Here is a 14,668-nt window from a genome sequence, read left to right as displayed (position 1 = left end):
GTGGTGTGGCTCTGTTGAGCACACATCGAAAGCAAGTAGGGCGGAGCGGTGGCGACTCTGGGTGCCGCCCACTGCCCTATCGGGCTCAGCTGCCTACTCCACTAAGCTGGTTGGGTACCTGAGTTTCAGCAAGTGAGTCTACACCATGTGCCGCTTCGGCGAGGGCTTCGCGAAGCTGAGCTTCTGCTGCCGGCTGTCGCCGCCGCGCCCTTGCTGTCTCGCCCCCTCGAGATCCTGCTCACACACCACGGGCACGCGCACCGCCGGGTCGTTGGCAAGCTGCACGAGAGGCCCCCACGAGTGCCGCGCAAAGTCATAGGCGTGCGGGAAACTGAAAAAGCGATGCACGTGCGACCGCAGCCACTCCATCGTGCGAGGATCACTGGGGTACCCGCTGCCTATGTTCTCGCCGAGCGCCTCGATGGCGGTGTCTCGCACCGTCTTGGCAACAATAGACGCCGCGGACACAATTGGGAATATGGAGTCGGCCTTCTTTGCAACGGTTACACGCAGGTGAGGAAAACGGCCAGCCAGGCGCGCCTGGTACGTCTCAGGTGGACCGACAGTGTCTACGTATGCGGCGCAGAGCTTGCCAGCGGAGGCCAGCGTTGCCTCGGAGATGATTTGAATGGCTGTCTCGTGGCTCAGCGTATTCGAGTTACGGCCGCTACGGCCTGTCATGGTCTTCGAGATTTCCTCGGGAGAGACGCACACAGTGAAGGAGCGGAACGTCTTGAGCTGGCGCAGCTGCTGCAGGGAGGCGAGTCGGCGTCGCTCATTAAGCATCTTACTGTCTGCCACATGGCACAACCGCACAAGGTCGTCGTGCTCACCCAGCGAAATGACAGCGCCGGTGTAGACCATGGGGCCGATGACGGGACCTCGACCTGCCTCATCGATGCCCAATACCAAGTAATCCTCGCTCACGCCAAGCGACTCCATGATGTCCTTCACACGGAACTCGATAAGCGACTCGCGCGGGCGCTTCGTGCCGCTGAGTCGCGTCGACAGCCGCGCACTGAGAGCCGATGGCGTATCCGTCATTGCCCTGCCTCGCTAATGTGGAGGTGATGCGCGTCTGTATCCGCCACCGCAGTTCTTTGCTTCTCCGAAAGAAAGGCCTCGACACGCACACAAGCAGGCAAGAAGAGGGGCTCCGCTCTGCGTGCAGGCACGCGCTTGCACACTCGTCCGCCGCCTTCTAAACAGGGAGCTTCCCCTTCTGCTGCATTAACTGCCGCACCCTCGAGCAGGTTGAGGACGTGGCGGCCGTGGTCGTGCTACGGAGGGTCAGCAATCAGCCGTGTACGAGAGAGAAAGTCTGCTGGCTGATCCCTCCCCTGTCGCCTTCACGGCGTGACGTATCCTTCCTGCCTTTTTGTAGGTGCGGCGATGGTAGAGACACTTGGGTACAGGCGGTGTCTTGCATCGTCGTGTATAGTCATTCGTTGCGCGGCCAAAGTGCGTTACATGCCATGGAGACAGAGAGAAAAAAAAAACGGAGTGTGGAGCGAGGGGCAGGAGCGAGGAAATAAGAAGCACAGAAACGAGAGGGACCGCAGCAACAAGCATGCAGGTACGCACGGCACGCACAGCCTCTCCACAACCCGCCAGTAGAAAGGTGGCAGTGGCGAGTCCATCCGCTCTGCTCGTGAGGTCGCCGTCACGCACACCGGCCAGGTACTCGAAGAGAGAGGGGAAAACGATACGTACAATACTCAATGCGTGGCAATGCGCGGCCAACCTGCACGGTCACACACCGCCGCAGCGGACTGCTGCGCAGACGGGCGCGCGCAGGCACAGCTGCTTCATCAGTGTGTGTAAGGGTGCGTCAGCTTCGACGCGAGTGTTGTGGTAGTCATTTCGGTGAAGAATGTGATCAGCGACGTGCAACTGCAGCACTGCAGGCGCCGTCTGCCTTCGATCACCACTAAAGGCTCCCGGAGTGTTTGCCGTACTTCATGCGCTGCTTCGCGTGCGAGCGAGCCTGTCGAAGCCCTGAAATCCCGCCAACACGCCGGTTCACGCCGAGGAAGCGGTAGAACATGTTCGGCAAGATGGTCTCGCAGCGCACCGCTCGAAAGGCGATGAGGAACGAAAGGAGTGAGCCGATGACGAACACGGACTCCGCGCCGCGGTCTGCCTGCAGCTTGATGGCGCTCTCGGAGGGGTCAGCGGGGTTGTAATAGACGACCAGCTGCGTGCCCGCGCCGAGCAGGGTTGGGTTCGAGACCATCTCCTCCTTGTGGATGCCGCCGCTGCGGAAGCGGTCGCCTATGTATTCGACACCATCGACATTGAACTTATACTGCACGTAGCTGGAGCCGCCGCGGGTCATAACCACCTTGTGGTCAAAGATCGTCCCGACGGCGGGCTTCCATGTGCTCGATCGACGATAGCGGTCCTCGGTCTCCAGCAGCCAGCGAACCTGCACATACCCAAAGTACGCGTAAATGGCGCAGAAGCCTACCCGGAAGGTGCTGAGATACCACGGCATTTTCTCGATGACTTGGTCGTGCGCAAGCCACGCGAGTGTCACTGCAAATACAACGCAGGCGAGAAGGCGGGCGGAGAAGGCGAGACCGCCCGGGTGTCACCTCCGCACACGCGTACGAGCGGGGGAAGAGAAAGAAAAAAGTGGCAGGGAGCGAGAAGCGTACACGCACGCACACCCAAAACAACAAGAGCACAAAAAAAAACGATGCTTCAGTGGCCAGTGCGGCAGTGCGAATGCGCGGAAAAGGGAGGGGACTGTTGTGGTCGGCTGAGGCCCGATGTGAGAGCGCGAAAGAACAAGCGATAAGAATAAGAAAAAACAAGAGAAGGCGGAGCAACAACAACGTCCAAGCGCGTCTCCCTCCTGGTGCGATCGGTTTCTTTTCGTGTGCCGTTGCGGCGTACAGTCTGCGGGGATAGATAGAGACACAACGATGCCCGGTGATATCCAGCGCTGGTTTTACGAGCAAGACTGGTCTTGCGGAGACGCGCACATACACCTTCACTGAGGCGCACTAGTGCAAAGCCCACGCTCTCTCTCTCACACACACACAACCAACAGCTACAGCAAGAGCGACTCGAAGAATGAGGATGAAAACCTCCAGGAACGACAAGACAGGACACAGGAGAAGAGCGCGCAACAATCAGCAGAATGGCTGCGTGCGTGCCGCCATGCAAGGGCCGAGCAAGCCACACGGGGCGGACTTCGCTGCTATTGCGGTGCTTTCTTCATGAATGGCCTCTCAGGCCGTCCGCACTATCCCTGAGTGCAGTGCTCCTCCTCTGCAGGCCTCGCTATGTGCAAGAGCGGGCGGTCGGGTGGGGAAGAGGAACGCGTGTGTGGGTGTAAGAGATGACGGTATGATGCGCACTGAAGAACATACGGATGAGCGAGGTGGAGACGATGTAAGCGTAGCAGTAAAGATCAGGAATGAGGAAGCACCGAGAAGGAGGATAGTACGCAAACATGAGCTTGACTTCGAGCGAGAACGCCACGCCGGAAGACCGATTCTGCCCTTCTAAGAAGGACGTGCGTGAGACGACACGTGATGGTAAACCTTTCAGCCTTTCCTTGTCCCCCTCTCTCTCTGCGAATGCTGAGCACGGAGGTCGCATCTACCGAGGGGTGCAGTTTCTCCTACGCCCTCACCTACCCTCTTGGTGCAAGCGCACACACACGCCACTATCTTCTGTTGACGCAAGAAAAAAAAAGATGGCGCAGAGTCGTTCCCTCCACCGATTGAAGCCGGTGTGTGCAGATGCTCTGTTGCCAAGGACACACGCGCCTTTACGGCATTTACGGTGCATGCGGCCCAAGACCCTCCTCGTTGCGCTTGTTGCTGATACGTTACTGCTCGGTTTGCTTCCTACCGGGACTACGTGAGGTGTTTGTCCCCTTCTTTTGGTTCAACTTACTACAACCGCCCTATCGTGACGCGCTGAGACGGCCATCCTCAGAGTGACGAATCACTCAAGACACACGAATGCACGCACGCACACAGGGAGAGCGATAAAAAAGAGAAAGCGGCATGGTACCAACATCGTCGAGCAATCAGCGTCGCCTTGGCGAATGCCAGCCGTCGCTCGCTCCTACACCGCATCCGGGACTGTGTCGCGTTGCGCGCCTGCTTCAAAAGCTGTTGGTCTGTGAGCGTGGGTGTCCTGTAACGGTGTGGGTTCCTCGCGAGTCATGCCTAGTAGTCCTTCGTGAATGCGGGCACCTTCTTCACCTCCTCCATCACGCCGGTGCCGTCGTTCTTGACCGCAACATAGTTGGGAGCGGAGAAGCGCGAATACTTGGCGCGCACCTTATCCTTGGTGGCCATGTGGAGCGCTTCGGTCGTCACATTAAGGTACTTAACGTAGCTGATGCCCTGGTCACGCCAGTTGAGGGCCATGAGGGAGCGGCGGAACATCGTTGGCGAATGGCTACCGCGGTATGGCAAAACGAAAAGGCGGCGTAGATGAAACCACGAGAAGCGATGGCGAAAAATGGTGCGGTAAGAATGAGTCGATCGGCAAGTTCGTCTGCTCGCAATGGCTTCTGTGTGTTGCGGCCGAGGAAGGGTGGGGGGGGGGAGACAAAACCGTATCAGGCACAGTGGAGAGGGGAAGGTACATTGGAGGGGAGAGGCGAGACGAGACACGGAGAGAGATGCATGCATGTGTGCGCCTGCTCCCATCGCTAAAAGATGCATCAAAGCCATTGCGCCGCCGAATAGCAGTTGCGCCAGGGCGCGTCTGGCTGAGAAGACCATACATCATGAGAGCAAGCTCAAGTTCGTAGTGCACCGGCAGCTCCGCTTTTCTTGGCTAAAGACAGACGCACCAAGCAGCATTACATCACCTAGGAGAGGAGAGAGTCTGCTGGAGTGCGTGCGCCGAACACGCCTCCCACTCTCTCTCCGCCTCTCAGCTCTCTGACCTTCTTGCTTTGCGCGGGGACCCTCGTTTGGAGACTCACGGAGAAAGAGACCACCGTTGCTCTTGATAAGGGAGCTGGCAGCAGGTCAGTCGGGTCTTCGTGTCTCTTTGCCATTTGTGTGTGTGTGTGTGTGTGTGTGTGTGTGTCTGTGTCCATGGAGATGTGCTGAGAGGGATGGCGGGCAGAGTGTCTGTCTCAGCAGGGGAGGGGAGGGGTGAACACGCTTCCGCAACACAGGCGCGGCAACGTTAGAGAGATAAGCACAATGAAGCGCACATGATACACGCGCACACCCACATTACATTCTGCATGTACAGCGACACTTGATAGAGGAAAGGACTACAAGATCGCCGCAACCAAGCATACAGATGACGAAACAGAGAGCGACACGATCAGCGGACGAAGGTCGCACATCACCACGTGCCCGAGATATACCGTCTGCACATTGGCACAGAGAAAAGAGCAGTAAAACGAATGGAAAACAAAAACTGGCGTTGACCAGCCTCGAGTGAGAACGAAAGAGGAACAGAGTTACGCGGCCATGAGACCCGCAACACCGTCACAGAAGGGAAACGGTTTTCTTTGGGGGAGAATAGTATTCGTGCAATGTCAGAGATGCAGACCTTTCACGCCCATGCGCACAGGGAAGGCAGTTGTGTCTGGCAAAACAAATCATGCTCACAGCGCTTCCCTTCAGCGCGTCCGTTCAAACACCAAAAAGTCAGTCGAAGTATACGCATCCAACCGCAGCGCACGCACCCCCTGTGGCGCCGCGGCCACATCCGGGTCCTCGAGGACGCAGCGTCCTGCCGCCGGATCGGGGCCACGCGTCTAAGCGAGCTCCCCCTATCCTTCCTCGTCCCTTCCTTCGCATACGTGCTGCACCACGCGCGCCTCGGCGGACCGCACGCCCTGATCCACGCGGGCAGCAGGGTCTGGCCCGGGTGCGTGCCGCGTGGGCCCGAGGAGGAGGTTGGCCAGCCTCAGGCCAGGGCCCTCTGGGACCCTGTGCTCTACCGGTGCCCCACATGCTGCGCCCTCTCAGTCGCTTCCAGCTGCGGCATCCCACAAGGCGGTGTCAGCGCCCTTCACACCGCAGTCGGGAGGGCTCGACGGCGCCATTCGCGGCGCTCTCGTCGTGCCTCCGGCACCCGCCCCGCCGGATGGAGGAGAGGCCGCACACCTCGCACGCATCCACTGGGGGGAGGGGGGGGTGGCTCGCCGCCCTCATCGGCCATTTCCCGTCGATGCCGTGCGAGGGGGCGTGTCGGCGTGACTCGGCCACGCATGTGCTGCGACAGGCGCGGGCGCGGCTACGAGTCTGTGCCGGCAGGGGCGCTCCACCTCCTCCTCGATCCGCACGCACGTCACAGGAGCGGGGGGGGGGGGCAAGTGCAACGGGCACGCGGACAATCACGCGCCAGCGCACAAGGAGCTTCCGCCCGGCCGCCCTGAAGGGGCACAGGGAACAGCCGCAGACACCCGACGGGGGAAGCCCATGCAGCGCAAGTGAGACGTGCGCAGCCGCACCATCGCGTGCTCCATCACGGCCGGAAATGCGGTCTGCCTCCAGCCCACAGCGCGCCGCGGAGCCGCGCGTGGCACACCGGGCACAGCGCCGGGTCGCACGCAACATGCACACTCGCCGCACTCACGAAAAAAGTGCATAGCGGTGAGGCCAGCCCCATCTCCAACTCGCGCACCCATGCGCTCCAGAAAAACAAGACTCATCACCTCGCTACCCGCACGCACGAGCAGACCAGCTTTGCAACAAAAAAAACGCTGAAACCGAGAAAAAGAGGGCGCAGGCGAAAAAAAAAACGTGTTGGTGATCGCAGTCCAAACGCGGCACAAAGAAAGCGGGGCAACAGGCAAAAATGACGCACCCTCGTTGATACATAGCACAGTGCACGGTGGCAGGTCAGTTCTGCATGTGACACCACCAGTCTGCGGCCGACGGGGCCATAGCTGGCTGCCCCGCACCACTGGCAAGGCTGGCGTCGTACATGCGGCGCTGCTCTGCGTCTGAAAGCACCTCATTCGCTTTGGTGATTACCTTGAACAGCTCTGCCTCTTCCTGCATCTGATCGCGACCGGCGCGGTCAGGGTGCAGCTGCAGCGCTTTCTTCTTGTAGCTGCGCTTGATCTCCTCCTCAGACGCCGTCGGGGCGACCCCAAGCACATCGTAGTAATTCATGAGCGGCAGCAAGCGAGCTCTAACTTTATTGTCGTCCTTGTTGCGCGTCAGGTCGGCGAGTGTTTTGCGCTCGTCAGGGCGGCCACCACCACTACCGCTCTTCTTGCCTTGCCGTTCAAAGGCCTCAAGGAGACTCTCCGCACTGTTGTACTTGTCTTTCTTCACTGGCTTCGAAAGGTCAAACAAGTTGGTAACACCATGCTCTGCGCTGCCGCTGTTGCCGTCCACGTAAATCATGGCGTGTGTCTCACCCACACTGCCGTACTTATCGTCCTTTTCAGACGATGCCACATCTGGGGCTGAGAAAAGGTCAGTCAGCACGCTTGAATGGTTGGCAGCAGCGGCACTTGGCGTAGCATTCTGGGTGGCCGAGGCGGAGGACGAGAAATACATGGGTTGCGCACTAGCGCCAGCGGTACTGGCAGGGGCGCTGACGTTGATGCTGCTGCTGAACAAGTCGTCCAGCACGGAGGTGTTACCGCTGGTGCTGTTTTGCTTGAACGTCGTCATGAGGGAGACGGCTGTGGTAGTGGCGGAGCCGGTCGCGATGACGGGCCGTGGTGGTAGTGGTTGTGAGATCAAGACCGCTGGCCGAGGCAAGTGAGGCACCGGTTCATCCTCGTCAAGGTCAGAGAGGCCCATTTCAATGGTGGGGGGGGAGGGGTATATAGTCGAAACAGCTGCAGAGAGAGGTCGAACTGCGCGAGAAGGTGAATGTCGAATGAGATGTATGCTTGCGTGAGTGAGTGTGTGTGTGTGTGTGTGTGTAGTGTGGTTATATGCGGCAGCCGATGTGAGGATAGCACGAGGAGAGGGAGGTCGATGAAGAAGCGTCGACTTTGGAAATCGGTGCGGAGACGGATACGTATGTCTGTGGAAGCCGAATGAGCGGAGGGTGTAATGCTGGCGACTCACTTGTATGTGGGAAAGGGTGTACTGGTGCGGCGCGCAGCTCTTGGCTGCCGATGCGCTGTCGCTCCTAGCTGCACACAGACACACACAAACACAAACGCACACGAGGAAAACAGTAGGAGCGCAGAGGGGAGAGGAGAGATGTAGGAGATGACGCATCACGCACACTGCCGTTTTTGTTTCTTTAGCACTTACGATGCCGCGTCCGAAGCAACGAGCAGGATAGACACACATGGAATTGAGCGTGGCGGGGACACATGTGAAACGTAAAGGGCGAAGTCAATGTAAGGGGAGAGAGCGCGCACACACACCCTCTTCCAGCTGACCTGCCCTTCCTCCCTCATGGCCTTGGCACACCAATGCGCGTTCACTGCATCTTGCCCATGGAGTGGGTGAGACAACCCTTGCCATCGTCGTGCGTCACTGTTCCACAGCGTGCGCAGCAGCGAAGCAGCGCCAAACAGGGGAGGGGAGACGAGGCAGGAGAGAACAGAGAGGAGGCGGGAGATCGCAGGTGCACTTCGCACGCGCAAACTACTATCTTCCCGTTTCACAAGCCCATTCACGCTCTCTCTATCCCTGTCCTTTCCACCTGCAGGTGGCCGATAACGCAATAAGTGCACCTCTTCCTTGTTGAAATGCGAGTGGCGTGCGCCACTACTGAAGGCAGCGAAAGTAAAAAAAGGAGAATAAGAAACTATAGAGGAAAAAGAGAAGGATGCCGCCTGGCGCACATACATGCACGCGTGGGGGCGCCGGCTCATGCACTACGCCTCAGCTTTACTTGCTCTCCGCCTTGTAGGTCAGGTGGCACTTGCCGCAGTACTGACGGTCCTTGTGCTGGGCCATGTACACGCCGGCGCCGCACTGGGGGTGCGGGCAGTCCTGGCGCGTGCGCTCCACCTTGTAGGAGCCGTCGTCGTTCTCTGTCACCTTGAAGTACTTGAGCGCGCGCATCTTCTCCAGCTTGTGGCGGTGTGTCGGCTTCTTCGGCTTTGTGAAGATACGCTTCTTCTTCTTCTTGCCCTTACCACCCTCCACCGGGATGACAACGTCAACGGTGGACTCCTTGGACAGACCGTAAGCGGCGAGCGGCTCCTCCTCGGCGAGGCACATGCCCGCGAAGAAGAGGTTTCCCTGCGTCACGTTGGCCTGAGCCTTGAGGAAGCCGACGGTGTCCTCGGCGGACACGCGCACAGCCACCGAGCGGCCGGCGGCGGTCTTGACGAAGATCTGCATGTCTTCCTTCTCTTCTCTGCATGAAAGAGAGGCGGGGCAACATATTTGTTGACGCGATCATCATTGTGTTTAAACATCAGTCGCACGCAGCGACAAGACACGCGTAGATAAAATGTAGGGGAGAAGTGCGAAGTGGAAAGTAGAGAGGATTAGTGGGAAAAGGGGAGGTGACCTACATGCGCAGTGGTCGGAGACCGCGCGTCGAACCCGAAAAGAGCTGTAGCGCAAAGAACAGTCCTGGTCGTTGGTTACTGGGAAAACTAAGGCACTGCTACTTGGTAATCGGCGCAACCGAGTGCGATAGGGATGCGGTGAACACCCCCGAGAACAAGATAGCACAGATGCTACCATCTTTTTCGTTCTCTCCACCAGCTGTCATGCACGCAAAGGGGTCAACCTTACGCAAGCCTCCCAGCCCTCCATCGCACAGTGGGCTAATGCATTGGTGTAACAGAATACAGACAACGGTGTGCAAAGACAGCCGTGCACCGGGGTGTATAGGGGAGAATGAGGGGTGAACGCTTGAGAGGGGAGAGAATTGTGTGCCATCGCACTTCTCGGATCCCCTCTCTGAGGTTGTTGCTTGCCGTAGGAGCACCACGGGTTACTGCTCTCATTGTGTTTGCACAGTCCCTTTCGAAGGGAGAGGAGGGAAGGGGCTTGGTTGCATCGATTAGCTGAGGAATGAAAGGAGCATCACGTGAGGCAAGCGTCTTTGTCTTTTTTATTATTGTCTCTCTTCTTTTTCTTTTTCGCTTTTTTTGTGTGGGGGTAGGTGAAGAGAACCACGCACTGACCTCTGGACTGTGCGTGCGGATGTGCGTGTGTGCGTATGTGCGTGTGTGTGTGTGTGTGTGTGTGTGTGTGTGTGTGGTGTGTCGAGTAGAGTAGATGTTTGCGGTTCGACAAGAGGGGATAGGGCAAACCGTTACACGCGCACGCACACACGAAAAAAAGAAAGAAAAAAAAGGGGGTGGGTGAAGGCACAAAAAGAAAGAAAAAGAGAGGAAGAAGAGAAAACACACACATGCACACAAAGAAAACGAGCACGTGGTCGGAAGACGAAGCACACAGAGAGGGAGGGAGAGGGGAGAAGCTTACAGGGATGCTGAGAGCGGGAGAGAGTCCTCGGCAGTGAGCAGGAGAGTGAAGACCAGTGAGCCAGTGAGAGTCGCATGCAGGTGGAAAATAGAGAAGTGAGCTCTGTTACACAAATATGAAGAGAGAAAAGAAAGAGAGTGTGGAGCTGCATCCACGAAGGTCTTTACATAGTCATGCAAGCAAGTGCACACGCCCAATCCCGCCTGGAACTCATACGTGCACCGAACAGGCAGAGAGATGAGCACACGGCATGTCGCTGGCCCTCAGGAGGAGTACACACGCGGAGAACGAGGCACCAAAGAGGGAAGAAAAGAGCGAGACCCACCACAAAAAGGGAAAGGAGAACGTTCGAACAGCTGTAGTGTGAAAAGAATCGCCCGTTAGAGAGCAAGGAAACGACACCACTAATAGAGTCTGTGTACTTGTGCTGTTAGCCTCGTGCAAGCCTCCCACTGACCTTCTCTTCCCTCAGTGAGCCACGCGCTTGTCTTCGACTCCTCTTTCAGCTCATCAAGTGCCCTCGCGGTTTCTCTCTTCGTTTTGGCGCTGTGCACACCCATGCACACCGTCTGTGTGAAGCCGACACGCAAGCCCAACGGCAGCACGTCCTCTTCTATTGATGCTGCGTGGCCATATTGTGCGTCTCTATCCTCCTTCTCTCCTGCTGACTTTGTTCTCTTCGTTGTCTTTATGTCGCTTAATACGATGGAAAACGGGCGCCAGAATAAATCGCCTCTGCTGGCCGTTGCGTGCATGCGCGCTCTTCTTAGTCTTTTTTTTGTGTGTTTGTTTGTTTGTTTGTTTGTTTCGGTGTGTCTGCGTGATCAGCTTCCGCCCCCCCTCCCCCCCCCACACACACAAACACACACAATTGCTTCCCGGCTCGTCGTCGACTCCTTGTTTACTGGAGACACGCGTGTGCACACAAGGTCCGCCTCACCATCCACTCTTCCCCTCCCCCCTCAATAAGGTGGCTCTCATCCGTTCTGCAACGGCGTGGCCCCCACGCGTCGCACGCACAGACGCGTCGAGCGGACGGGATGTGCCGCGGGTGCCGGTTAATGAGGGATAGAATCGGAGAACCACGACATTTGCAACGACCCGCGCGTGATCTGGGCGGCTAATCCTTCACCATAGGCGGCGATGAAGGACTGGGCATCGTGGAGGCGGCCAAGACCTTCTTATCTTTACCGGGGGCGGCAGCGTCAAAGCTGGCCTCCGCGATATTATACGAGTTGGCAGCTAGGCCTTTTGCCCTCATGGCCTCTGCGAGAAACTCGGCAACCGCGTGGGAGCGGGTGGAGTCGCTAAGCCACACCTCCACACGAATCTGCTCCGAGTGCTCGCGGCTGGGGCGGGCAGCAATGCGCAGCACATCGCACACGGGTTTCCCGTCACTCGCCTTCTCCGCTGCCGTCTCACCCATCACAACAGCCAGCACCAACTCGAGACCGGCATCTGTCGTCGGCGGCTTCAGGAGATTAATCATTATACGAGAACCGTTCGGGTATGCCTCGTAGCTCGGCGGCTCCTTGTTGTTGCGCGCAAATATGAGCGTGCTCCCCATTCCTAGTTGATGCACCTTGGGGAGCGAGTTCATTGTAGACCAGAGCTCCTCTACCGACGTAATCCAGTCGAGCTTCTGCGTTCGCTCCTGTGCTGCTAACTGCCAGTTGCCCTTATAGTCGGTATTTACCATGTCCGCCGTCAGCAGCGGCAGAAAGCTAACAAACCACTTGTCTCGCAGTGCGTGTGTGGCCGACATCGTTGCGCTCTTCATTCCCCCGTGCGCTATCCAGTGCGAGAAAAAAAACACGTCGGGGAGAAGTAGAGAAGCTAAATAGGCGAAAGAGCTGACGCAACGAGAGGGGTGGTACGGCCTGAGCTAGCGGCCCCGTACGCAGGAGGAAAGATGCTCGCTTCCGCACCGACGCGCAGGACAAAAAAGACAAGAGAGCGAAAGAGACCACCAACTGTGGCAGCACGCGGAGCACCGTCACGTGTGTCCAACGAGGAAAGAGGGGAGCGGAGGAAAAAAAAAGAACAGAGATGTACTTGTGTAGTGACTGTGCTTGCAATGTGATGGAGAGTCCTGAGGAACGGCGAAGTGGAGGAGAGGGCGGCGTGAGACGGGGCATGAGAAGTGCATACGCAGGAGAGGACGAGGGAGGCAGTGCAAAAGTGGGGAGAGTGACTCGCATCGCTTTAAAGCTACGAGAGTACGCCGCAAGCGTCAAGATCAGCTTGCGCTGCCATACTAAGCACCTACCGACGCAACTTTTCCCTTCCCTCCGGTGATCCTATCAGTCACATGATGCACGTGAGAGAGAGTTACGAGTTGGTCAGGTGTTTGTGTCCTCTTCGACCATTCACCGCTGGCAATCTTCGTACCGGATGCTGTGGCGCGATGCCATCTCTGGTGTGCAGGTATCGTTGCGTTTTCCCGTGGCGTGTGCCCACCTTTATGTAGGATTAGGTTCTTTGTCTATTTTGTTTTGGTTCTGGTGGGGGTGTGTCTTCTATCATGGTTTCCTGTTGTTGTTGCCGTACGTGTTGGAAGATATCAGCACCATCTCCGTCTTGGAAGATGCGCACACGCGGCACACAGACACCAATGCGTGCCCTCGAGGGACTAAAAAGAACGCGAAGAGAGAGCTGCAAGAGCATAGCCGTGACTGAGAAAGAGAGACATAGGCGCACGCTGAGAAAGACGCATCAGCGACAACAGAGAAGATAACAATCAATACATGGGACAATGTGCTCGCAGATGTGTGAGGGCAGGTAGGGCGGTGAAAGGGAGGGGGCGTAGGTCTAAGTGTGGCGTCAGGCTTTACCGCTCTTGACGTAGTAACGCAACGATGATCGCAAGCGCTTCATTTGTGCTGGCTCGCAGACACATACAGGAGCACGCAAAGTCAGCGAAACGAAAGAGGCATGTTAAAACAGCACAGCCACGTAACGTGTGCATATGCAGCGGCATACTTGCATCTGCACCCGCCAGCGTGGGCGAGTGTCTATGCGGAAGGGTGCTTGTGTCCACTTACGCTAAACAAGCAACGCTGCCAAAGAGTGCAACCGTTTTAGCGTCAAAGTCCACGGTTACACAAAGCATTAAAAAAACAGAGAGAGAGAGAGAGAGAGAAGGCACTGGCATAGAACAAGAACGCACAAAAGCACTACAAAAAAGGTTGTTGCCGGACGACCCGGGGATGAGGGAGGAGTGTATTCTTTCCACCCCTCTCTTCCTTGTCGAGAAGAGAGTGCTGTGCACAACAAGCCTTGTCGAACATGTGCAAGTTCGACCCCTGCAGCTGGGGTTTCCGCAACAGCCTCAATGCGTCTATGGTTCACGCACAGTTGAGGAAAAAAGAAAACGATCGAGAAACGGAAACCCCAACGAAACCAAAAAGAAGAAAGAGAAGAGAGAGAGAGAGAGAGATGGTGTTCTTTGGAAACATGAACGTGACCAAACAAAAGAAGCGCAGGGAAGAACTAAAGACATGCACCCAGAGGGCGAGAGCGAGCCTCAAGCAAACAAGACGGTAAGGAAACGCAAAGGGAAAGGGAGAAGGGCACACACACACACACATAAAAAGAGAGAGACGCAGTATATATATATATATGTATATATATATATATGCAAACATGTGAGCAGGCAACAACACGCACAGGACGTGGACCAAAAGGGAAAACACGTAAAAACGAACAAAAAAAGAGACGCAGAGGCGCACAAGAAAGACAAAAAAAAAAGAAGTACAGAGCAGAAATAGGAAGAGGGAGAAGAAGGAGCACCAGAAAAAAAACGAAATTTTGAATTTAATGGGGAGATCCAACTGGCGTCTCTTGTGGCAATCATCGAAAGAAAAAAACGGAATCGATTCTTTTGCCTTTGCATGCGCGCTTCCCATCCCCGTCACCACCCCTCGGGAGGAAAAAAAAAACACAGATAAACACGGTCCAGCGCTTGTGAGCACGTCAACCTCCCCCCTCTAACGCCACCAGAAAAAAAGAAGCGATAAAGGCCGTTCAATTCAACTCCAAAATGTAGCGATTGCCGCAGGTGTCACCGAACACAACGCGGTTAGGCGGTCCGCTGTCCATACTGCTTACGAGGGATCTAAAAAAGAGCGACAGCATCTCTGATAGAGCCCTTGGCTGCACTTGTACCGCAGCGTCAGTGGGTTGAGTCTGCATGTCGTCGGCGGCGCGTCTTGTGTGTGTGGCGACGAAGTCGAAGAGGTAGAGGCACTTGTCGCTGGTAGCCGCCACCAAGACGAGACCAAAGCGCGAGTCCATCA

The 14,668-nt window shown here is 56.8% G+C and overlaps 6 protein-coding genes across 6 annotated transcripts; all 6 read right to left on the bottom strand.

Annotated features, from left to right (window-relative positions):
* Positions 1–138: 138 nt before the first annotated feature.
* LMJF_36_0640 (putative ribonuclease H) lies at positions 139–1,044 on the bottom strand (the record flags this gene model as incomplete). The annotated part of the gene is made up of 1 exon (XM_001686584.1): positions 139–1,044. One exon carries the CDS (start codon positions 1,042–1,044, stop codon positions 139–141), a length of 906 nt encoding a protein of 301 aa, XP_001686636.1.
* Positions 1,045–1,930: 886 nt separating this feature from the next.
* Positions 1,931–2,497, bottom strand: LMJF_36_0630 (conserved hypothetical protein; the record flags this gene model as incomplete). Its single annotated transcript, XM_001686583.1, has 1 exon — positions 1,931–2,497. One exon carries the CDS (start codon positions 2,495–2,497, stop codon positions 1,931–1,933), a length of 567 nt encoding a protein of 188 aa, XP_001686635.1.
* Positions 2,498–4,190: 1,693 nt separating this feature from the next.
* Positions 4,191–4,754, bottom strand: LMJF_36_0620 (conserved hypothetical protein; the record flags this gene model as incomplete). The annotated part of the gene is made up of 1 exon (XM_001686582.1): positions 4,191–4,754. The coding sequence occupies one exon, from the start codon at positions 4,752–4,754 to the stop codon at positions 4,191–4,193; it is 564 nt and encodes a 187-aa protein (XP_001686634.1).
* A 2,088-nt stretch (positions 4,755–6,842) lies between these two features.
* LMJF_36_0610 (DNAJ protein-like protein) lies at positions 6,843–7,628 on the bottom strand (the record flags this gene model as incomplete). Its single annotated transcript, XM_001686581.1, has 1 exon — positions 6,843–7,628. The coding sequence occupies one exon, from the start codon at positions 7,626–7,628 to the stop codon at positions 6,843–6,845; it is 786 nt and encodes a 261-aa protein (XP_001686633.1).
* A 1,182-nt stretch (positions 7,629–8,810) lies between these two features.
* On the bottom strand, positions 8,811–9,269 carry LMJF_36_0600 (putative ubiquitin/ribosomal protein S27a; the record flags this gene model as incomplete). The annotated part of the gene is made up of 1 exon (XM_001686580.1): positions 8,811–9,269. One exon carries the CDS (start codon positions 9,267–9,269, stop codon positions 8,811–8,813), a length of 459 nt encoding a protein of 152 aa, XP_001686632.1.
* A 2,221-nt stretch (positions 9,270–11,490) lies between these two features.
* Positions 11,491–12,150, bottom strand: LMJF_36_0590 (conserved hypothetical protein; the record flags this gene model as incomplete). Its single annotated transcript, XM_001686579.1, has 1 exon — positions 11,491–12,150. One exon carries the CDS (start codon positions 12,148–12,150, stop codon positions 11,491–11,493), a length of 660 nt encoding a protein of 219 aa, XP_001686631.1.
* Between the last annotated feature and the right edge of the window lie 2,518 nt (positions 12,151–14,668).

This window comes from Leishmania major, chromosome 36 (genome assembly GCF_000002725.2).
Source record: "Leishmania major strain Friedlin complete genome, chromosome 36".
Lineage (NCBI taxonomy): Eukaryota > Euglenozoa > Kinetoplastea > Trypanosomatida > Trypanosomatidae > Leishmania > Leishmania major.
The sequence above is the reverse complement of the archived record's forward strand: the minus strand, read 5'-3'. Positions and strand labels throughout refer to the sequence as shown.